Raw genomic sequence first — 24,720 nt, 5'->3', positions numbered from 1 at the left:
TTTTCTTTTTTTCTAACCAGATATATCAATGTCATCACAATCATCAATAGTATGTACATTATTCACATTATAATAATAATCACCATTTCCCTGAGGCTTGCCTTTATCGTATAATACCTGCATTCTGCTGTCGTCGCTACCATTTCTATTATGCATTTTTTTATTTCTAGCTCGTCTACATCGTACAATAGCAAACACTATAATAGCGACTAGTAGAAACCCTCCAGCTGATAGAAAGAATATAACAATTGTGTCCTTTATGCTAATGGAGTGTGAGGCAGGAACAGGCATAGAGCATCCTATTGCAGGCCATTCTTTAGCAAATTCATTTTCGTCATCTTCTGTAAAACAATAGTCAGTCCAGTAGACCCGCACATCTTTTTCTTCCAATTTGTTGCGTAGGTTTTTGGTGGAACAATCACAATACAATGGGTTAAGAGATACATCGAAGATATTCAGTGATGTCATTGAATCAAAACTTAATGAATCAATCGTATGTAAGTGGTTTCCGGATAAATTTAAGTAGTTGATATTTGTTTCACGGTATGGTGTGTTCATAGGGATATTACTAATATTACATGAACTGAGATCTAACGACTGTATTTGTTCCAAGTTTAATAACGACGTAACACTAGAAATATCTAAGTAGTTACCGGAGAGTCTGATATACTGAAGTTCGGTTAAAGAACCAAAAAATTCACTTTGGACATGCGTGATGCCACAGTCACTAAGAAATAACCACTCCATACTGTTAAGCGTCCGAAAGGTTGTGCTGTTCAAAATTTGTAAATGATTTCCCGATAAATCAAGTTCTTTTAAGTTTTTCATACCTACAAATGCTGAGTCGTGTATTCGAGATATGTTACAGTGACTTAAACTTAATTTGACCAGGGATGTCATTGAGTTTAAGAACGAAGGACCTTTAGCGGCACTAATTGTTATTAAAGGATTTCCATCAAGATATAGATACTCCAAATTGGTATTACTATCGAACGTTCCCGGGTGAATGTACCCAATCTTGTTTCGACATAAGTCAATGAACCAAAGATTTAACAATCCTCGAAAAGATGTCTTTTTAAGTTTATCGATACTATTATCCGATGCGTACAAACAAAGCATATTTTGATAAGTATCTGCAAAAGAACTTTTGTCGATGGCCGTGATGTTATTATAGGAGATAATCAAAACTGTTGTGTTTAGTGGAATTTCAGCCGGAATTTTATCCAATACTTGCGCCGTACAATTGATCACAACCCAGTCGTAGTTATTGACATAACATTCACACTTAGGAGGACACGAGAACACAACAATGTTCGATGTTATTGTCAGTAGACACAAGATGCACAATGTTAACTTCTTCATCATCCTCAACCATAGTCAGTACCACTGTCTGTAAAGAGAAAAAGGGACATTTAAAATATTACAATGATATATTCTTATGCATTACTTACATGTGTTTATACAATTTAAAAAACAGAGAGAAAAAGACTTCACAAAGGGAACTAACGATAATTTAGATCTATCTATTGTTCACGAAAGAAGGCAGAAGAAAAAAATAGGATCATAAAATTCAATGTGTGCTATAATTCAGCCCCACTATTTCCCTAAATTTAGTATTTTGCCCCAAAAATGTCACTTTCCTTACTTGCTAAATTTTGTTATCAAATTTCCCTAGGTTCGGGATATTTCCCTTAGTTTATGAACACTGACATAAACCTATTTTAATACGGTTTTTGACGCATACAGGGAGAGAATATAACCTGTAAATCCATATGCGAAAAATTACTGTCTAACCATCTTGCCAATGTATCTTCGCCCTGCCTTTATGTCATCTAGTGAAATGAAATTTAACACGATTGTTGGCTCTTTAACTCTTACTGTAGATACTTGCTAAGAAAGGATTTTAACGGTTGAGTTTGCTTAGGCTGAAAAGAAGTTAAGCCTGCTGAATATCCATGCTACTTGTGTTTTTTATCCCCATTAATTTAAACGATGAAACATTTATCTTTTTTTAATGATAAGGGATATTAATAGTTTGATTGATCTGGTTCCTTCTTGAAATCTATTTCAATTCGTTGCTCTGCAAAAAATACAGAAACTACTTTTAGACACAGTAGGACACTGTACACATTACTGGCACTCTTTGAACACCTCCAGATGACACATATTCACCCTTTGTAGATGATGTATTATCCAAGTATGTCCCAAATGTATGTGCAAAATGTGCAAAATGTATGTCATCACTTTGTTTCCGAACTGTTTGCCGAAAAAAAGGGTTTTAAATATGTCATACTGGACACTGTTTGCGGAGAATGGACGCTTTTGAATACGCAAAGCACACTTTATAAGCACACACTTGATATATTTTCCCCTCAACATCTGAACTAAAAGTGTTTGAATGCTGTTTATTTTTTTTTACAGTGTATTTTGTGAAAATTAAATTATGTGGTATACAAAATAAATGAATCTTAATTTAAGTAGTAATATTCAATTCATATACAGTATAATGGGAATTCATTTGGACACAGCAAGGACATAGGTGTAGCTACGAACAATGTTTCTTGCAGGCATGTTTTTTTTTGGGGGGGGAAGACACTGCCTCCCGGAGGAGACCAAAATAATCTATATTATAAAAGAGAACGCACAAATCCTTTGTTAGCTCATCACGCTAATACGGCTGAACCAATTTCTTTCATTTTTGGGGGGTTATTAGGATTTGGACCCTAGATGGTTTTTATCATATCACTTTAATTTTTAATTACCAGTGTCTTGAGATAATTGACCATTCAAGTGTCCATAACGTACAAATCCTTTGTTATTAGTTCATCATAGGTAAAAATAAACGTATTTATATGCAACCCGCATGACCGTGTCACTCGGCGGGTTAACATAAATGACAGGCGCTATAATGTTAACATTTACTGCAATTTGAAAGCGAAAAAGTAAAAATTATCTAAGTAACAAAGTTTATTGCGTTCCGGGGTGACCGCAGCGAAGCGGGGTGAACGCTGCTAGTATGTTAATAATATATTAACAAATAGAATAGTACCATGTGAAAATAATATGTGCCCCTCAGAATACTAAGTGTGTCCTTCCCCCCGGAACATTTTCTTTTGTGAAACAAAACACTGGATACGAGATGCGCATGCATAAGCTTGTGCACATCCTAAAAAGAAAACATTGCCCATTTTTCAACATACTAGATTTTCGAATTGATGTGTTAAAATAGTTTGATTCTATTTTTCTTTCTTTAATTATCACGTATTCTAAAATTTTATCTGTAACTCTTTTTTAATTCATTAAAACAACATTTTATCTTATATCCATTGCAGTTAAAACCCAATAAAATGAGCACATGAGAACGTTATACAAGTATTAAGGGGGAGGAGTGAACTTTAATTATTTTTTGTATACACCGTTATGAAAAAGTTCTAGCTACACCTATCGTAAGCATATTGAACCAGACTAAAGAGAAAATCAGTAAAATTAAACCATTAAAATTTCAACGTCTTTCAAAGTAAGAGGAATATTTTTCCCATATAAGTTAATGAGCAAAAAGTAACGCAGGTACTCTGCAGTACAGGTACTCTGCACTATTCATCATCACCATCATAGGTATCCTTCCATCATTCGCATGTCACTTGCTGCAACTGAGAACCTTCCATGCTCCACGGTCTTCTGCTAATCTCTTCTTCACGTACGATTTTTCTGCACTATTAAGCCTAGGAATACCAAGAGAGAGGATGGCTCTTCGAACCCACAAAGTAGTTTTTGGTTAAAATTTTCAAAAACATATTATCAGCCAGTTATTTTTTAATAGTTATTTGTAAGTTACGGTTACTTAGACAGTTTCACATAGAAATATAGTTACATTTTAAAGGCAGTTAGTTGGAAGTTGTAAAGACGGTTGGATTGGAATGGAAAGATCGAAGACTCACAAGGAACTTATATATGAAGGTAAGTAAATGTTAGAATAAAGAAGAAAATGACAGAAGAGAGTGTAATTGGAAGGGGAGTTTGATACAGATGCTGTCTCTCGCTAACATTATTTAATACTTATCTAGAAGAGACAGAGAAAAAGCGCCTACCTAATGAAAACGGCATTTTGGTAGGAGGTATAATGGATTAGGTGTATACGGTTTGTAGATGATATGGCGCTTGTTGCAAAATCTGAAAACAAAATCAATAAGATGTTAGAAAACTTGAAGAAGAACTGTGAAAATATATGGGATGAAAATAAAATGTTAGAGAGACAAAAGCCATGGTGATTGGAACGAAGCGGTCCGTGTCAAATATAGAAGTAGAAGGAGAGAGAACAGGTGATTAATTTTCGACACCTTGGTAGTATTATTACTGATGATATGAAGTACAAACGTGAAATAAAAGCAAGAATAGGAATGGTGAAAGAAGCCTTTAGGATTAAGAAAAGTCTGTTTTGTGGGACCTTGAATAAAGAGTTGAGAAAAGACTCATAAAATGCTTCGTGTGGAGTATTGTAGACTGTATGGGGCAGAAACAAGGACATACACAAAAATGAGGAAAAACGACTGGAAATTTTCAAAATGTGGGTATGTAAAAGAATGGAGACTCTTAGCTAGGTCAAACGGAAAACAAATGAGAGGGTCTTAGAAATTGTCGGTGAGAAAAGAATAATTTTAGATACTATTGAGAAGAGGGAGAAAGCTGGTTGGGACATTGTTAAGAAGAAATTGTATTATGAGGGATATGCTGGAGGGTATGGTGGAAGGGGGCGAAGGAAACTACAATAAATGGACAATATCAAAGTAGCTTAGAAAATAATTTAATGGGTCCTAGGAGCCACCCCGCACCCTCCTTTAGGACTATCTGGAATCATTTCGTTTGAAGATAGTAACAAATTTAACTCAAACACCAGACTATTATCTGGCCGGAATATCAAAGATAATTTTATCTCCATGTCTGCGAATTAAAGAAAGTATGTATCTGATCACTCTGCCCAACCGGGCAATGATTTTGTGTTATTAGTGTCAGATATGTCGTTTTTACATACCTCTTTGTCAGCTCGGCACGAACAAACAATACTACACCTTCCTGTAGAGAAAAGGAAATAAGTAGTCTTCTGTGATTTTTTATGTTCTATTGACTGTATGCTTATGGGCTAACAAAATTTAAAATAATTCCTTTCTCTTTGATTCTCGCACTGCATAAGTCGACTTTTGTTGACGGAAAGAAAATTTCACTAATCAGAAAATGTTGAGTATAGTCAATGTTTTAAAAAATTGTATCTTGGGCTTGTCGAGAGTAGTCGCTGAAGGTGTTTCGTGCGATTTTATGGGGTTCTATTGTTTTCGATAGACAATGGTTGAAAGAGTTACGCAGTGAAAGGGTTAATTATATGAAAACGTTACTGAGTTGGTTCAAGAAGCCCCATAGTATCGTTGATAAACGTATATTCGAGGTGGTATTCTGGGTTTCCTCACAGAACAATGGGCACGTACCCCTTGTCTTTGTTGTGTGCCCTTAACGTTCCGTTCGAACAGCCTGCTAAACTATAAACGCTTTTCCATTTAACATAGGTTGCCTTACCAGAGTGAGGACCAAATAGCTAGTATGCAGTGGCGTAACTGAGGTGCCCGCAGGGCCTGCAGTGCGGGGAGGCCCGCAGAATTTGGAGGCTCACTGCGAAGCAAATGCCAAGAACTATAGGCTAAAAAAAGGTGAGCTGAATACGGAATATCCATTTCCTTGGACAACATTATTTACTTTAGAAAAGAAAAATATGCTTTGGGTGAAAATTTATCCATTCTAGCAACATCGGTTTAAAAAATCATCTTAGCACTCGAAGGTTAAGGGAAAATAATTTTTGCTTTTTTCGGTGAGTATTAATTTTAATTGTAATTTTGTTATATTCCATGGATTTATTAACCATTGTCTTCTACAGGAACATAATATACTGAGAAATTAATGAGCTGGAAGGGAAGCCCAAAAATAATCCTGCGGGGAGGCCCGAATTTTGCGTTACGCTACTGCTAGTATGGTTGGAAAGATTCTACAATTTTTAGGTTAAAAACCTCTATTTGCACAACAAATTTCCTCTCCTTCCATTTTCCCCCATCTTTATTCATAACGGAGCTGCCCTACGGCCCCAGACTTTCGATACACCCTATATATATAATGAAAAGTGCTTATGTCTGATGTTAAATCGAAGCTCTGTATACCTACTTAAGCTGTAAGTTCGTATCTTGCATAACCTCAATCTTGAAAAGACACGTGGTCTCTCCGCTGTTAATCTGCTGTCAGTTTCTTACAATTTAAACACGCCTTTTGAGCCGTAACTTCATTAAAATATTTTACCATTTACCACTAATATCACAATATCGTTTTTCTTTATTTTATCATTTTCTGTAAGTTGATTTTCAGGCTTATACTAAAATTATGTTCAAACAGTGCTGACGTACATGGTCCCTATATATGTATTACACTTGTATTTACACAGGGACCTGATAACTGCTGATATTTCCTTATGTAACCGGCGACCTTTAGTCGAAACACTATATGGATTATTACTTCATGAACATTTTTATATACGCTACATGTAAAAATAACACACGAGGCCGGAAAATGCTTCTTTAGAATTCCCACACACATATCGATAAGCACGTGTGCAAATAATCTCAGGAAATAATATGTCGAGGGAATCGATCTAATAAAACATATAATTAATCATCGCTCTCTCAAGTACTTGTTTACTTCTTATTCGTTATCAGGTGGCTAAGGTGGGTTAGTGGTGAAATGCCGAACTTTGTAAAGTCCGCAGCAAAAAAAAAAAAAAAAAAAAAAAAACACCTGGAACATGAGCATGTAAGTTTATTGTGAAACTACGCCAACAGCGCAAGGAAGCAACATAAGGTCTAAGTAGCACGAATCACGCCAGGAGAAACCTCGGCGTCCTCCCCTGCATACTTATTTTGGAGCAAAAGACTTCGTCGTTTCAGAATAAACTTACATGCACATGTTGCAGATTTTTTTGCTGTGGACTGTACAAAGATTCCTGGTTCGATACTGTAACCACTCCTTGTAATCGGGTCGCTGTTCGGGCTGCCATTTATTTGTAACCACTCGGTGTTCGGGTCGTTGTTCGTGGTTCGTGGTCCTACCAATAAGTATTCTCCTGAGGCCTGAACTTACCTGCATAGGACGATGAAGGACCTCTCCAAGAAGGGTTACAAATTGTTTCCAAATCGCTCGTCGGTCTCAATGATGAGATGAGCATTAGGCGCCAAGAGGTTCGGGTGTCTCGTCTCGAAAACCTCACGGACGATCAGACGGTCATCCAGACCATAACGCACACAAACATCACTCATACAAACAACGAAAACACACTGAATCAAATAACACTATACTTATTTATTAGAATACTAATATAAAAAAAATAACGAAGAGGAATGGGCATAACACTTAACACATAATATGTATAATAATCTTCATTACTAAAATTACACTTTGCCCTTTTAATGCAATGTAGCCCTTCATATATATATGAAATTATATCTGAAATTTCACTATGAATACTTCTCTCACACCATTGACGCACTTGGGGGATTAGCACTGGGGAAAAAGTTGCCGGGATAGTCCCACGTAGAAATCCAGTTGCTGCGCCAAACAATCCTGAAGCGTAAAGATGAGTCTTCAGCAAATTCAAAAAAAGAAAGTAGAATGCTGATGTTGGAGGGCGCGTGTATAACTTTTTAGGCGCACAAGGTTTGTGTACCTGGGACTTCACTAGTTGGGGCTAGCCGTAAGAAAACGTCCTTCATCGGCTAATAGCTTGTGCCCCTTAACACAAAATCATATTTAATTCCCGACGCAACGAGCGTGGTGGCTGCACACAATACCGGAGTCAAACTCCCTGAGCACCAAAGCTCAAGGTACGAACTGCAATGGTTGATTGAAGAGTGTTGGCAGTTCATTCTAAAAACCACTCAGTTAACACACCAGTATGCACATACAAACAGAATATAGAAAATAATTTATGTTAATTTTAGTCCACTGGCTAAGATGCACGAGACATTGCGATAACTCGGAAGTGAGAAAGTGCAGATAAGGTACTGCAAAACCAATGTGACTGGCGTCACTTTGGTCACTTGAACATCTGGTCAGCCAGTATTTCTCTAAACTACTGCAATATTCCCATAAGCGATTAAAGAAAGCACTTAATTCAGTTCCAAATAACTGCAGAATATATACTGTGCATAATAATAAGTCAGGGAGAAACACTGAGAAGGTTCATGGCTCACTGAAATTGTCTCACCGAAAGCAATGTTATATTATATATATATAAAAGCAATGAAAGACTTCTTAGTCCAGTTGTGTGGGAAAGAAGCAATTCCTACCGAAGAAAGAACCTATTTGCGTCGCAGTATAAAGTATAAATCGAAAAAATAATGACTGTCTTTACGAAATATACAGAGCGTCCACAAAAAATACTTCTATAACCTGTTGCGGTTATAATACTAAATCATGAGAGTTTGCGGTGGACAGAATTGAGACCATATTTTTCTTATATTTCTTCGATATTCTCCCACATTCTCATTCCATAATATAATTCACTGGATTCACTTTATCATGTGTCTTCACCTCAAGTCTCTTTGTGGAGACTCTTGCTTCTTGACTACAGAAGGACAAAATGCTCTGTATTAATTGGCATTGTTCAAGGGTAGGGGAGGGGATTTTGAGTTTAACATCCTGTTCAGCAGCGAGGCTATATGAAACATGGACCTACTGAGTAACGTGGAACCCAAACCACATGAGATCTCGCTGTACATTATACAAGGGACTAAATGTTTAATGAATCCGTAATTACACAGCTCATGCATATAACTAACTAACTAACTCTATGGCTTATGGAACCCGGATGTTCAATGGCCCGTTCACAAAAGCTCTCTATTGACTTCTATCCTTAGCCAACTGGATCCAGTTTCTACCTTGTATTCCTACCTCTGCGAGATCCATCTTAATATTATCCTCCCGTCTGCGCCTAGATCTTCCTAATGGTCGTTTTCCGATTGGTCTTCCAGTCAAGGCTTTCTACTTTCTTCCATCTTAGTTACATGATCTGCCCACCTAAGCCTCCTAGACTTGATGACCCTAACAATGTTTGGTAAACCGTCGTCGTTATGAAGTTTCCGCCATTCCCCATTCCCGTTCCTCTTGAGTCCGAATATTCGTTTCAGGATCTTGTTCTCAAATACTTTCAGTCTATGTTCTTCTCTCACAAGTAAACCTTACGTTTGGGTGAATCGAGTTGCTGAGTGAGACACATATGAGAAAGTAGTACTAAATGTGGTCAGTATTTCAGTGAAGTTATAGGTGCGAAGCTCCAGGGGTTTAGGAGATACAGCTACCAGAACATCACATGGAAGTACAGAATAGTCTTCATACAGTTGGAGGTAAAAGCCCTGTAAGACCTCTTGTAACGACAAAAGGCGAATAACAAATATATGGGTACATACTAGGACTAGGGGGAAGTCATATAGTAAGGGTATACCTGACGGCGGCCATCTTGAAATCCGCCATTTTGAATTAAGGTTAAGTTTTTAAAATAGGAATAGGGTCATGTGATACATGATTTAAGACGCAAATTTAATCAGAAGAACAATGGTGACGTTAATTTTGATTTACACGCAATTGGTAAAAAGTTACAGGGAAATTAAATATTGTTGCAGCATATGTATTAGTTCTTTACCCCACCTAGTAAATTTTGTGTTAATGATAATAATTAAATAAAAAGCAGGTGGATAAATATTAGGTCTATGGTAAGAGTTGCCTTGACGGCGGCCATGTTCAAATCCGCCATTTTGAATCAGACAAAAGTTTTAAACAAAACGCATAATATTGTCACCTTATTCATAGCAAATTTTACCATAAATCCAACGGTATAACTATTTTTGCTCATCAAACAACTAACATTGTAACGCCACCATTGTGTTTCTGATTAAATTCTAGCCCGAAGTCATCTATTGTATTACTCTATTCCCATTTAATTTTGTTCTGGTTAATGATAAGGCAAAAATGGTTATACCGTAGGATTTATGGTAAAATTTGCTATTAATAAGGTGTCACTGTTATGCGTTTTGGTAAAAACTTTTGTGTGATTCAAAATGGCGGATCTGAACATGGCCGCCGTCAAGGCAACTCTTACCATAGACCTAATATTTATCCACCTGCTTTTTATTTAATTATTATCATTAACACAAAATTTACTAGGTGGGGTAAAGGACTAATACATATGCTGCAACAATATTTAATTTCCCTGTAACTTTTTACCAATTGCGCGTAAATCAAAATTAACGTCACCATTGTTCTTCTGATTAAATTTGCGTCTTAAATCATGTATCACATGACCCTATTCCTATTTTAAAAACTTAACCTTAATTCAAAATGGCGGATTTCAAGATGGCCGCCGTCAGGTATACCCTTACTATATGACTTCCCCCTAGTCCTAATATGTACCCATATATTTGTTATTCGCCTTTTGTCGTTACAAGAGGTCTTACAGGGCTTTTACCTCCAACTGTATGAAGACTATTCTGTACTTCCATGTGATGTTCTGGTAGCTGTATCTCCTAAACCCCTGGAGCTTCGCACCTATAACTTCACTGAAATACTGACCACATTTAGTACTACTTTCTCATATGTGTCTCAGTCAGCAACTCGATTCACCCAAACGTAAGGTTTACTTGTCAGAGTAAGCGACCATGTTTCGCAACCATACAGAACAACAGGCATGATTATCGTTTTATATATTTTAAGCTTCAAATTCTTCAACAGAATTTGCGACGACAAGAGATTTTGAACTTAATAAGAACACGAATTCCCTGCTTTTAGTCGATCTTTAATTTCTTCGTGAATATGATTTTCATCTATTAACTAGCAGCGTTCACCCCGCTTCGCTGCGGTCACCCCGGAACGCAATAAACTTTGTTACTTAGATAATTTTTACTTTTTCGCTTTCAAGTGATATGATAAAAACCATAGAAGATTGCAGTAAATGTTAACATTATATCGCCTGTCATTTATGTTAACCCGCCCCGCTTCGCTGCGGTCACCCCCGAACGCAATAAACTTTGTTACTTAGATAATTTTTACTTTTTCGCTTTCAAGTGATATGATAAAAACCATTATAACGCCTGTCATTTATGTTAACCCGCCGAGTGACACGGTCATGCGGGTTGCATATAAATACGTTTATTTTTATACCTATGATGAACTAACAAAGGATTTGTACGTAATGGACACCTGAATGGTCAATTATCTCAAGACACTGGTAATTGAAAATTAAAGTGATATGATAAAAACCATCTAGGGTCCAAATCCTAATAACCCCCCAAAAATAAAAGAAATTGGTTCAGCCGTATTAGCGTGATGAGCGGACAAAGGATTTGTACGTTCTCTTTTATATATATAGATATTGATCCTAGATATTTGAAAGAGATCATGCATATTGTTGTCATTAATCCAAATTCTCAACCAGTTCCCCTGCTTCAGCTCGTAATTACCAGTTTCCCACATCACTTTTTGAACCATAGCGAAAAGAAACTACCTAGCCTTCCGCTTAACTGGATTAGTGGCCCAACCTACCTGCATTATGGTAAGTGGGATAGAACCTATCTTTGAGAAGAACACTCAGACATTTACGTTAGAAGTCATATTTACTGGATATTAAATATCTTTTGTTGATTATTTGTTTTGTTTTGTGTCGTTTGTTTATTTATTTATTGAAGGTTACAGACTCTTTTCAGAACCGAGATTGTATAAGACATGGATCTAGAGTTGTAGAATTCGATGTAACTCCATGACGCCATGCTCGTCTACTGAGAATCAAATTTGGGACCCTGTACACCGAAAAGCACATGCTTTAGCTACCAACAAAGAGGAGCCTTAGTTTTGTTTAAACTATTCATTAAAAAGAAATTCGTTTCGTTTTGCCGTTCGTTTGTTGGGAAGTTTAGCTTGCTTTCTTTAGCATCAAAATCATGTTAGCAGAGGACTCCACAATGAGATATGATCCAATCTACATGTATGTGGTAGAAGTTCAATTACCTTAAGAGTCTTCATCCCGGCGAAATTAAAATACCGATAATTTTACAGTAATTATGTGATATCTTCAAATAGATAAAAGATAATCGAAATATGGAACAAGAGAGCCCTAGACAATATTATTTTACATGAGAAACCGTTATCACGACTCACTTATTTGCTTTCGATTTCGAGCCATTTTGAAAATCGGCATTTATTTTCGCGTTTCTAAACGGCTGAAAACGGAAAGCCGCTAGGTGACTTGTGAGAACGGTACCTCACGCAAAATAATATTGTCTAGGGCGCTCTTGTTCCATATTTCAATTATCTTTTATCTGTTTGAAGATATTACATAATTACTGTAAAATTAGCGGTATTTTAATTTCGCCGGGATGAAGACTCTTAAGAATACGTAAAATCAATCAGGAGCATCGACACAGAGAAACAGAAAGAACCAAGAAGGAAGGAAGCAATGAGGGAGAGGGAGCAAGGTCTAGCAAAGCTGGCAGCGTATGAGAGTAGTTCTTAGCGAAATAGTAAACAGTGTTCGTTATAATTGACTTGGCGCATACTTTTCAAAAATCAAAATGAAAATTTTTCAGTTTATTGTCCCAGGATTATGTCTTGTAGGCTAAGGAAGATGGTAATTAAGGCAAGTGAAGTAATAATGGAAGAATTAGTGGAAGGAGATAGTGAGTACCACGAGAATACCCACGGTCACAATGTCCACCACAAACTTACTTGGCCGCAAAAAGAAACCAGGAACTCCACGCGCCAGACGTAAGTGCTCTACCACTGAGCCACCTTGTCCCCGATACTTTTGAAATTCAAGGGATTAAATCAGGGCCAGGGCCTGCGAATTACGCGTTCGTAGAAGGCGTCAGGTGAAGAGAGCGCCAAACTGAAAAAATGAATTTTGTGTTTCAAATGTGAATATTTATTAGAGAATATGTTATGATGAAAACTTTTCCAAATATCTTCAAACAAATATTCTAGTAAGTCGAATCTTTGCGTTGTTGGCTGTAAAACAGCCTTTACAATTAAAATAGACTCGTACATCAATTGGTGTCAATGCCACAATCATAATTCTTCCTAGTTTGAGAAAAAATTTCCCGCGGCGCAGAGAGATTTAGGAAAGATTTTTTAAAAAGGAAAAAGGGGAGATTTTACTAATATGAGATAAAATGTAGGGATATTTAGTTTTTCAATAGATGTTATATTAAGCACTACGGCAGTTCACTAAAGACACCGGCATTCTTTCCACAATCCCATCATATGCACAAAATACAAATATAAAAGACTCTTCATTCCTCTCCCAACAACCCTTCCGCGACCTTGCTAGAGAATATCATTGTCAAATATGTCTTTGAAATGAAAATGGATCAACAAACAAAAGGAAGTAAACGACACGTGTTGCTTATGGATTGGGTGGCATTATCACAGCAGGAAAAATATCTTCAAGATTGCTCCGTCTTGTCACAAACAGTATCCCGTATTCAATTATCACAGTTAAGATTTGAGAAAGGTCAGCATAAATGAAATGCACATTATCGAACTTCAAGCGACTGGCTTTTGTTGACCATTGGTCCACGGAGGGGGCGAATACTAAGAAAAAACGGGCGGTACAAATGGAATTTTGATCATTTCTGAGGGAAATTTCAATTTAATTTCCTAATATCAGTGGCTCACAATCGCTGCCCACTGCTCAATGCTCACTTTGTTAATGTCTATTAGTTCATTTGTCATTCGTCAACATTCTCGTTTGTATCCTGAGTCGTTCCGTTATTATTATTATTATTATTATTATTATTATTATTATTATTATTATTATTATTATTATTATTATTATTATTATTATTATTATTATTTATAATAATGTGTGGTTGCACTTTTCAATAGTATTTTCTTTTTATGTAATAATAATAGCCAACGATAAAAAAACAGGTGACCATTTCATCGGAAAAGAAAGCTACGAAACTTGAAAGAAGATGAGAGACAAGGAGTAAAGGCTCTAAAAATTTGTTTCAACTTCTGGGCAAAATTTCAAAAGTGATAATCATAAAAATGTTGAGGTGAAGGCAGGGGCAGACGAAGGGCCGGGCAACTGCCCTCAGCACCACAATCAGGGGAGCGCAAAAAAAAAAGTCTCAAAAAGTAAATTTTATAACGTGTTTTCTACTGACATTTTTCTGGTTTATGTTCTTGTAAAGTGGCGTGAATTACATCATCGTTTTGCATTTCATGTCGATTTCCTTACGGCGAAACGTTCAAGTGAAACTCGTGGGAAAGTTATATTGATATACTATGACTACTATTCGGTATCAAGCGGAGGAAATATACGATGCATTATATGCACTGTCTATTGATCCCAGAAATAGTGCTTTTGGAAAAAAGCAAAGCTAATAGTCTAGGACACAAGATTAAGAGTTTCAAGTTCATTTGCTGTCCCGTACTTTGGCATACAGTTCTATTCAGAATCAATCTTGTAAGCAAAATGTCTCCAAAAAGTAGAAATGGACATTTCAAAAGTTGTTGAAATGATTGCAAAAGTGAAAAGTCATTTTGAAGCAATAACCGATAGAGCGTTTGAAGAGCTAGTAGTGGATGCAAGAGAAATTGCAAAGACTCTCAAAATCGATCCTCTTATTTGCAAGTGAGTTACAATTACGACCACGAAAAATCAAACGACAGTTTGAATATGAAGCCCCTAATGAGTATATTGCGGATTCCAAAATTTCTTTCGAAAGTACCCTTTATTTTCATGTTTTAGATCAAGCCATAAACTCACTAGAAGAACGGTCTTCTCAACTAAAACACGATCATGACCTATTTGTGTTTTATACAGGATCAAAAATTAAAGACAAGGATTCCCTGATGAACAAATGTGGTGACTTACAGGTGCCTTTAACAGATGAAGAGCATTGTGATATTGAGGGTTCCCAACGTCAAAAGGAATTATTGGTTTTACTCTTCCTAATACTACATGAAAATGATAAAAGCCCCCTTGAAGTACTAAAATACTTGACAAGTAACCAACTGACTGAACATTTCCGTAATGTATCAATTGCACTCAGAATAAAAAATGCACTCACTCTTTCTGTCAGCGTGGCTTCAGGCGAAAGTAGCTTCTCAAAATTAAAATTAATTAAAAAACAAAAATTGAGATCTACTATGTGCCAGGAGCGCCTCATGGGACTTGCCAAGATGTCGATTGAGTTCGATATTCTTGAACATAACATACATGTCATTGTCAGAGATTTTGCAGACGAAAAACCTCGGAAGGTTATATTGTAATTGTAGTGGGGCGCTGAAAACAAATGTATCTAAAATTGTTTAATTTGTAGCTAATTTTCAGTAATAGTGGAATTCAACTTTTTATTTAGTTTTTCTTGAGTTCTGTTATGTTATTATTACCCTTGAGGCCAAAGATTGCAAAATTAGGAAAACTATTTGTGTAAATTATTCTAAATTTTAAGGTATTATTTTTACGGAAGAAAAAGATACGGACCCTTTCTCATAAAGTTCCCTAAATTGACTTTGATATGACTTATTTACGTATCAAACTTACGAAAGTTAGAGGATCTCTAATACTTGATACAATCTGTTATTAAGCTTTAATCTTGTTCAGATGCAGTATATTACTGTGCGTAAAACGTTTAACATATGTGAAATGTATTTATTGGTATTTCACGTTATTAAAATAGATTGTTACATAGTCCGATATATGGTAGAATGACTCCTGATATTATTGATATAACAAACAATTTACAATATAACAGTAATCATGCCATCATTAGCCCTTTGGGGTACTCATGGTACAATTTGTACCATACGGGTGTTTCATGGTACATTGCGTTATAACTCTCCTATTTGAGCTTTTTCGTCCGGTTTATTTTTTTTTTAGGTCCAGAGGCATTGTAGAAGACCTTACGTATGGTTTTACACCTTCCTGCGTCGAAACATAGGAGGTGATGACGTCATAATTCTAAAATATATATTTTCTTTTATTAAGCCTATGTTCATTATTTTTTGGCGGGCTTATTTTTGCACGTAGAAGATTGAAATTTTGCACAAACATTCAGCTCACCGAGTAGTATTTACAAGATTTTTTTTCAGATTTCTGCGTTAAAACAGGCGGGTGTCCAGAGGAGCAAAAAGTTGAAAAAAGGGATATTTTTACCAAAAAATCCCTTTTTTGGGAATTTTTCCGTCTCAGATACATGATGGAGACACGTTAGTCGTACCGTCTGAAAGGCAGTTCTATTCTGAAGAGAATAATTAGCGAAACATGACCCTAGGGTAATTAGGGATGTGTCAGGGAATTTTTATCAAAATATACTTCTGTATAGGGGAATATGGGACATTTCCGGTATTTTTGGCGGGCTTATTTTTGCACCTAAAAGATTGAAATTGGGCACAAACATTCAGTCCACCGAGTAGTATTTAACATATTTTTTTTAAATTTCTGCGTTAAAACAGGGAGATCCAGGGGGGCTAAAAGTTGAAAAAAGGAATATTTAGACAAAAAATCCCTTTTTCGGTATTTTCCCGCCTTAGATACATGATGGAGACATGTGAATGGTACCACCTGCAGGCAGTTCTATTCTGAAGAGAATGATTGGCGGATTATAGTCCTAGGGTAAATAGAGATGTCTCAGGAAATTTTTTACCTGAGATCATGGCGTTTTGCGGTAATTTGGGGCATTGTGGGGATTCTTGATAAAATTTCTCCCGCTCTTAGTATTCAAGATAAAAACTTGAAATTTGCACACACATTCAGTCTACTAAGTACTATGTATCAGATTTTTTTTTGAGATCTCTACGTTCACACAGGGTTGTTCCAGAGGGGCCCAAAGTGTGAAAAAAAAAATTTCCTCCCGCAATTTTCCCTTTGATATCACTTTTCCCTCTTCTGGTATACGGTATGAGCATGCAAATGGTATCATTTGAAAGCCATGTCCATTTTGAAGAGAATGAGGTATGAACCATGATCCTAGGGTAAATAGTGACGATGCAGTAGCTGCTTGACTGAAAGTCTAAAAAATACCCCCAAAAACCCAGGTGCCTTAAAGAGTTAGTAGTATTCAATAAATACTGTTCGAAGTTATTTTTTCTTTATACATATCAGTACATAAATAATAATAATAATAATAATAATAATAATAATAATAATAATAATAATAATAATAATAATAATAATAATAATAATAATAATAATAATAATAAACACAATGAAATTGATACCATATCTAAATTTCTAAATCTAATGTAGCCAAATTAATATTTGAGTATTAATTTTTCTTTTTGAGAAATGGATTTAAAGTACTCATGAAAATGACATACTCAATGAAATGGATGCAAATGGAATAATAAGAGATTTTGCCAAATTGAATGCCAGAACGGTGTCTTTATAACATGAACTTTTCAGTAACAAAGAAAACGAGAAAATAAGCTAATCAGCATAATCGTATCACTAGAAAATACTACGTAAATATGCTTTTAATGAAGCAGAAGAGCATACCTCTTTGTCAAAATCAAACATGTGCTAATGTAAGACTTGAAGCTCATAAATTATATTGTGATTCGACTTGTATGTTTCAATTGTACTTGTTAAAATACATCTTAGATATATATCTTAATTATGTCTTGTGCATATTTAATTTTAAAAAATATTAATTATTAAAGTTTGAAGTTCGTTCAGTATTCATCCACAGTCAATTTCGCCATTGTTCTTTAATATTCACAAGAAGACTACAGATATTAAAGAAATTTGCAATTCTAACAATTATTTGAAGATTTTTTTTTTTTTTTTTTTTGTCCATTACAACTTTCTACCATTCTATTATCATTTAGGTGCGGACGCCTAAAATATTGTTTGCTTACACTAAAAAAATGTGTAGAACCAGCCCTGATCAGAGCCAATAGCATAATTTAAAAGTAAATGAAATCTAAGTTTTACGCCCCACTTTTATACCGGTTAGGCTAAAAGAGACTGTGATGATGAGAAATGAATGAAATGAAGAAAGTGGGAGGGAACGGGAGAAACCCGAGAAAACCCACGAACACGGTGTTTGTCCACCACAAAGTCCACACGGCGCGAGCTAGAATTGAACCAGGGACCCAAGCACCGGAGCTGAACGCTCTTCCACTGAGCCACCGCGCCCCCCAGCATAATTTAGGAGTGGGAGGAAGCCAAGGGCGCCTATCCTGGGGCGAGCCCCAAATGCTGATGTGGGACCCAGGTATTTTTATGAATATGTCTTTTTATAGGTGTCTTTGTATTTTTATTGTTGTATGTATGTTTTATGAATATACAATATTTGGCACAATTTGAATTCAATTTGTGTTGAAATCCTCATATATGACTCCTTAGACCCTTGTCTGCAACCAAACACGCATCTGAATAACCTCCCCAAAGTTTCAAAGAAATAGACTCCCTTCGACGAAGCCAATAATGTAGCATTTAGTGTTGCATATGACACGACGAGAGATGAGACACGAGCATTTCGCATCTCGTCTCGTAAACTTGTACAAGTCTCGTCTCGTCTCGATTCTCGAAGAGTTCTTTTTCGTCGCGTCTCGTTTTTGTAAATTTGTGTACAAAATCTATGTCTTGATGTTTTCTTAATTTCACCTAGAGATTGTCAGAATCCTTGCACATCACAAGGAATTACGAAAAATATAAAGAACAGTACGAAAAATATAAAATATAGTATAACAACAGTTAAACTATACCCAGGGGTAAAAGTATATCTGAAAAGGTAGGGGGGATGGTAGGTAGCGGCATGACGTCACGCCGATCCCCTGTCTATCTATGCCATTGTATTTTTTTAGAAACTGGGGGGACGCCGTACTAATTTTGTCGAGGTCGGGGGACGGGGTCCCCTCGTGTTCCCCCTCACTTTCCATATTGTTGAAGTGTATTATATATCTTTAAACTGTTGATAAATGCTCTTCATTATGTTCGTATAATCATTTGATCAATTTATAGTTTCTATATACTATATGAACCATGTAACACTAAAGTAGTGTTTTGAGAACTAATACTTGTGTGCGCCAGTGTTGCCCATGACACCCGTGAACCTTTTGGCCTAATCTCAGTTCTCGTCTCGAAAATGAAAGTACAAAATTGTCACATTTCTTGCCTCGTCTCGAATTTAAAATGGTACCTTTTGTCTCGACTCTCATCTCATGGACAACACTATTAGTATGGTTGAATACGTACTCATGTTCTTCGCTTTTTTTTATTTATTTTTTAATAAGGAGAAACAAAACAGTACGAATATTTTGTATTATCTTGTATTATTTTATGGAATATCCGTAGAATAAAACTCTCGTGTCAACTTTATTATTTTGAAACAGGAACACCAGTAGTGTACTAAGGATCTTGTTTCGGGGACGTTGGCTAAATCTCAAAAAGCAATAAACCTGGTTTTATTATAACATTATATATTACAGATCAAATGGAACAAAAACAGTGAAAGTTTAATTTTTTTTTAGAGGGAGGAGGAAATCTCAAGCTCTATAGGCCTTTGTAAACACACCTCTGAGTAAGTTGATCATTGCCCGCCAAGCACCCGAAAATATCGCCTCTGAAAAACATTTTTTTTTCTAACTCTGCATCAGTGTTTCTTTCAGGAACACTGTTCCTTGGGGCACACTTAGTATTCCGGGAGGCACTGCTGGTACTATTCTATTTATTATTATATTATACACGTATTATTTTGGCCTCCTACGGGTGGGCACTCTCAGAGCTCCGGAAGGGCAGTGCCCCCTCCCCTTAAAAAAATGTCTGGAAGAAATACTGCTCTGGATCTGGTGAAAGATCAACAGGTTCCATCAACTTATGACTATACAATGTGGTTGGTACACAAAAATGTCGGACAAACCAAATCTACTTGCTGTGATTAGCACACAATTATAATATTTATTTCATAATGAATACAAGGAAATTTTTCCAAGTCTTGTCCACCCATATTTACACGTTCCTGCTGTCTTACAAGAAAGTTTTATTAACACGCAAAAGTTCTTCCCGAACGAAATTAGTCTCGAAATTTCATTTCTAATAAATTGTATTGTCGCATTCGAAATGAAGTCATTGTCACATTATCACGTGTTACGAAAATTATTTGAAGTGGTATCTACTGATGTTAACTTATCTGTCACGGCCAACAATAGAACATAGAAAAAATAAACGGATTGATTTTTATTTATTACAATGTTTATCTATTATTATTATTATTATTATTATTATTATTATTATTATTATTATTATTATTATTATTATTATTATTATTATTATTATTATTATTATTATTATTATTATTATTATTATTATTAAAAGGTTCTGGAATACCGAGAAAGCTAATTAGATTAATTAAGATATGTTTAAATGAATCCCAAAGTAAAGTCCGGGTAGGAAAATTTTTGTCCCCGACCTCTCACGTGGAGAATGGCCTGAAACAAGGAGATGCGTTGTCGCCACTATTATTTAACTTTGTTCTGGAATACACTATAAGGAAAATCAAAGATAGCAACCAGGGCCTAGAGTTGAACGGGATTCACCAGGTTATGGCATATGCTGATATAAATTTAATAGGGAATGATAGGAGAACAATAGAAAGAAATGCATTGCAGGGACATGGGTTTAGAAGTAAATGCAGAGAAAACTAAATACATGGAAGTGCGTAAGGACCGTAATACGGCAAATTATGGATGCGTTAAAATATTAAATAATACATTTGATAAAGTGAATAGTTTCAAATATCTAGGATCAGTATTAACATAGGAAAATCATATTCACGAAGAAATTAAATGTCGACTAATAGCAGGGAATTCGTGTTACTACTCGGTTCAAAATCTCTTGTCGTCGCGAATTCTATCGAGGAATCTGAACCTTAAAATATACAAAACGATAATCATGCCTGTTGTTCTGTATGGTTGCGAAACATGATCGCTTACTCAGAGGGAAGAACATAGACTGAAAGTAGGCCTATTTGAGAACAAGATCTTTAGACGAATATTCGGACCCAAGAGGAACTGGAATGGGGAATGGCGAAAACTTCATAACGAAGAACTACATAATTTATACGGTTTACCCAACATTGTTAGGGTCATCAAGTCTAGGAGGCTTAGGTGGGCGGGTCATGTAGCTAGAATGGAAGAAAGTAGAAATGCTTACAAAGTCTAGACTGGAAGACCAATTGGAAAACGACCATTAGGAAGATCTAGGCGCAGATGGGAGGACAATATTAAGATGGATCTCGCAGAGATTGGAATACAAAGTAGAAACTGGATGCAGTTAGCTAAGGATAGAAGTCAGTGGAGAGTTTTTGTGAACGTGGCATTGAACCTCCGGGTTCCATAGGCCATAGAGTTAGTTAGTTATTAAAAGGTATGTTTTATATACTCCAGACCTACCGTGAAGGAGATATATTAATCAAAAATACTATTGAATTGAGGAAAACAGTATAGCTAGATGTTATTTACCTATTTACAATTCAATTGTAGTACTACACGCCAAGTCTACTAGTCCCTAGTTCAATTCCCGGTGGGGGACACTCGGTCGACAAAGTGTAAAAACGTTTTTCTGGCCAGCTATCCTAGGTGAGATTTACCTGTTTTTTCCTAATTTAACACCAGGCAAATGCCGGGATGATACCTAAAATATAGGTTCCAGGTCGCTTTCTTCCTTTCCTCAGATAGTGTGATCGCCGAGGGACGTCATACCTCATACCTGAGACACAGTGGCGTAACTAAAGGCTTGGGGACCTCCCCGCAGACAGCATGGAATGGGGCCCATCTCTGCGTCCCATTTCACGCTTTGAGCCCCCCTAATGGCTTGGGAACCCCGCAATGCGAGGTCTGCGGGGCCCTTATTTACGCCCCTGCTGAGACACTATCATGGTCATTCTGATCTCCTGGTCAACCATCATGTCAAGTGATGACGTCAGGAGATGGCCAGGGATTCTACTTCTCACATTCATACTCAATGATGGTACTTCACGTAGATTAGGGGGCTACCAGTGCTGTCTCAGTACTATTTTCAGCCTCAGTGTATTGGAAGCCCCTCACCCCCTTTGTGGGAATCTCCCGAAATCATCACTGATCATGCATGCCCTTTGCCAATGACTTTTGTGTCACTCTCTTCAGTCAGTAGCACAAAATAAAAATAAAAGAATGTATTTCGTAAAAATAGTTTGTGCGTCGCGGGCCGTTTTTTGGTGGTTCGCCAGAAGTTTATCCTTTTAATTATGAAAATTTTATTTTCATGCAGAAACAAGATGTTGTAAATTACTATTCAGAAAATAAAAAATTGGAAACGCTTGTTAATGATGTGAAGAGAACGTGGTTATTCAGAACCCTGCCCTGTTGTACAGTCAGTAAAAATGCTAGGTTAGGATGGAAAGAGTGGGTGAGTCAAAATCTGTCACGGGATAGGGAATTGCGTCGGGAGTAGTTTTAACTCTGCGTTACCTTTCTATGGAAAAATTAGATATAATTTACAAAATTTAATTCCTTTGAAATACACCACCATTACGCAGAATGTCAATGCGTATTTGAATAAAAGTAGGTGGGCCACAAAATACTTTTCAATATTTAATGTGGGTCGCGGTAACAACAAGTTTGAGAACCACTGGTCTATAGTGTTAGAAAATCGGTATTAATTATGGCAGTAAGAATGAAAACTATTTCAAAATTGATTAACTAGTTTGTGTTTAGGTCCTTTGATAGTACGAGACTTAGCGTAACTCGAATCCAAGTCCTCGTGCACCAAAACCACACGCAGCAAACACTAAACCAGCGAGGAGCAAACTACGTAAAACACATTGGCACTTTTACACTTACTAGAGAACAGGAGCACACCCAAAGGGATGGTTCACCGGATTCGCACCTCCTCCAAAAAAAAAAAAAAAAAAAAAAAAAAAAAAAAAGTATTTCTTAAATGATATAGTAGGTCTACCGTTTTGTTTTTGTTTTTGTTTTTTGTTTCCAGTAGGGGCAAACTCACACTAATCCACATGATTCAGACTTTAAATTTTGAACACCCCAACAAAAATTTATGTCTGCGACTGTTAGAAAATTACGAAAAGAAATGATCAGATTCAAGGATGCCTATCTTCCCAAGAATTTGGCCGCAACCCTTCAAATCTACTAGTCTTCCCTCTTCCAAATTTACTATTATTCCCCTCCACCCCAAATATCTTTCTTTACTTTGATTACAGCATTTTCAAAAAAAAAAGAAAAGAAAGAAAAAGAAAAAGAAAAGAAAAGTTATTTGTCCCCCAAAAATTGTCATAGGCGCGACCTGTACCCTAAAACCCGACTATGAGCACTACTGATCAGATTATTGATTGTTTTTTTTTTTTTTTTTTTTTTTGTTATAATATTGTGTAATAAAAGATTACATTAGGGAGACACTGGAATATCTTATGGTTTTGAAGTTAATACAAAATGCTATTTTTTCTAAACCTAACACATTGCTGTCCACAGTTTGTCAGCGGTCACAGATTTTAAGATATTTTATGTAGTTGAAAAATTCTTCAGTTTAACGTCCCACGATTATGCTCTTTAAGATGATCAAGACGATGATTAAGGCAAGTGAATCATGATGGAAGAATTGGGAGAATGAGAAGGTTGGAGGAAACAGGAGTACTCAGAGAAACCCCACGCACACGATGTTGTCCACCACAAACTTACTTCGCTGGGAATTGAATCGCAGACCCCACACAACAGAGATTAGCGATCTATCACTGAACCTCCATGTTCCCCTTTTATGCTTGTTGAAAAACCCACTTTGCCAAATTAATGTCTTGAATTGAAACTTTAAGTCCGCCAGCACTTACAAGAAATACTTAATATTCGATCTTACCTGTTAAAAAAAGAAGTATCCTTTCTCCATGTCTTCAAAGCAGCCTATCTCCTTGATCTTGCACAATGTTATTCCACACTGAACAAATGAAGAACTTCATACTACATAATTATTATCACACTTCATACTTCCGTTCGTGTAATTAAAAATCTATCAGCTTTTGTAAGTTAGGAAATGACGAATGCACTTTCTCTGCGAATACTAGGCACGTCATTCTATATGTCATAACGCTTCAGACGACTTCCACAGCAGTGTTTTGTTGCCGTTTCAAGAACTTATCTCTACCAACGATAACAAGACATCTGTATCTTCTGTTGACATTTTGGTGCACTACAAAACGTAGCGCCCCGATAAAGGAAGAGTACATATTTGCTTTCTGAAAGCAAACACTCACACACACATATATATATATATTGATACATAGGCAGCAGAATGCTTATTTAATCAATTACTATATATGTTCAAAATTCGCTTGAAAAATCCATGAAACGATTGTGACGCAGTAGAAGATTGTCAAAAAGATTTATGAACAAAATTGAAAGCTGTAAAACAATGTTTCTCAAAGGATGTTTCGCAGCATACTAGTATGTTCACAAGAGAGTGCTGAGTATCTTTATTTGTTTTCACTCAAAAGAAATTTTATATATTATACAAAACACCAAATGTCAAAGAAAGAAATTCGATACTATGGGGTCAAACACTTAAAAATATTATATACAGTGTACGAGGATAAGTCAATAAATATCTGCAATCAATTTTTACTATTTATTACGACAAAAGTAAATTGCTTT

The 24,720-nt window shown here is 36.2% G+C and overlaps 1 protein-coding gene across 1 annotated transcript; it reads right to left on the bottom strand.

Annotated features, from left to right (window-relative positions):
* Positions 1–24,220, bottom strand: LOC145684055 (uncharacterized). Its single transcript, XM_081755895.1, has 2 exons — positions 23,930–24,220; positions 1–1,390 (listed from the first exon to the last, which is right to left on the bottom strand). Exon 2 carries the CDS (start codon positions 1,363–1,365, stop codon positions 13–15), a length of 1,353 nt encoding a protein of 450 aa, XP_081612021.1. The 5' UTR covers positions 1,366–1,390; positions 23,930–24,220; the 3' UTR covers positions 1–12.
* Positions 24,221–24,720: the final 500 nt, after the last annotated feature.

Source organism: Thermobia domestica, chromosome 4, assembly GCF_964235325.1.
Source record: "Thermobia domestica chromosome 4, izTheDome1.hap1.1, whole genome shotgun sequence".
Lineage (NCBI taxonomy): Eukaryota > Metazoa > Arthropoda > Insecta > Zygentoma > Lepismatidae > Thermobia > Thermobia domestica.
Note: the sequence above shows the minus strand (reverse complement) of the source record. Positions and strands in the feature narration are given on the sequence as shown.

Excerpts from the sequence above, each read along its gene's own strand:
- LOC145684055 (XM_081755895.1), bottom strand. The coding sequence starts at position 1,365 with ATGATGAAGAAGTTAACATTGTGCATCTTGTGTCTACTGACAATAACA.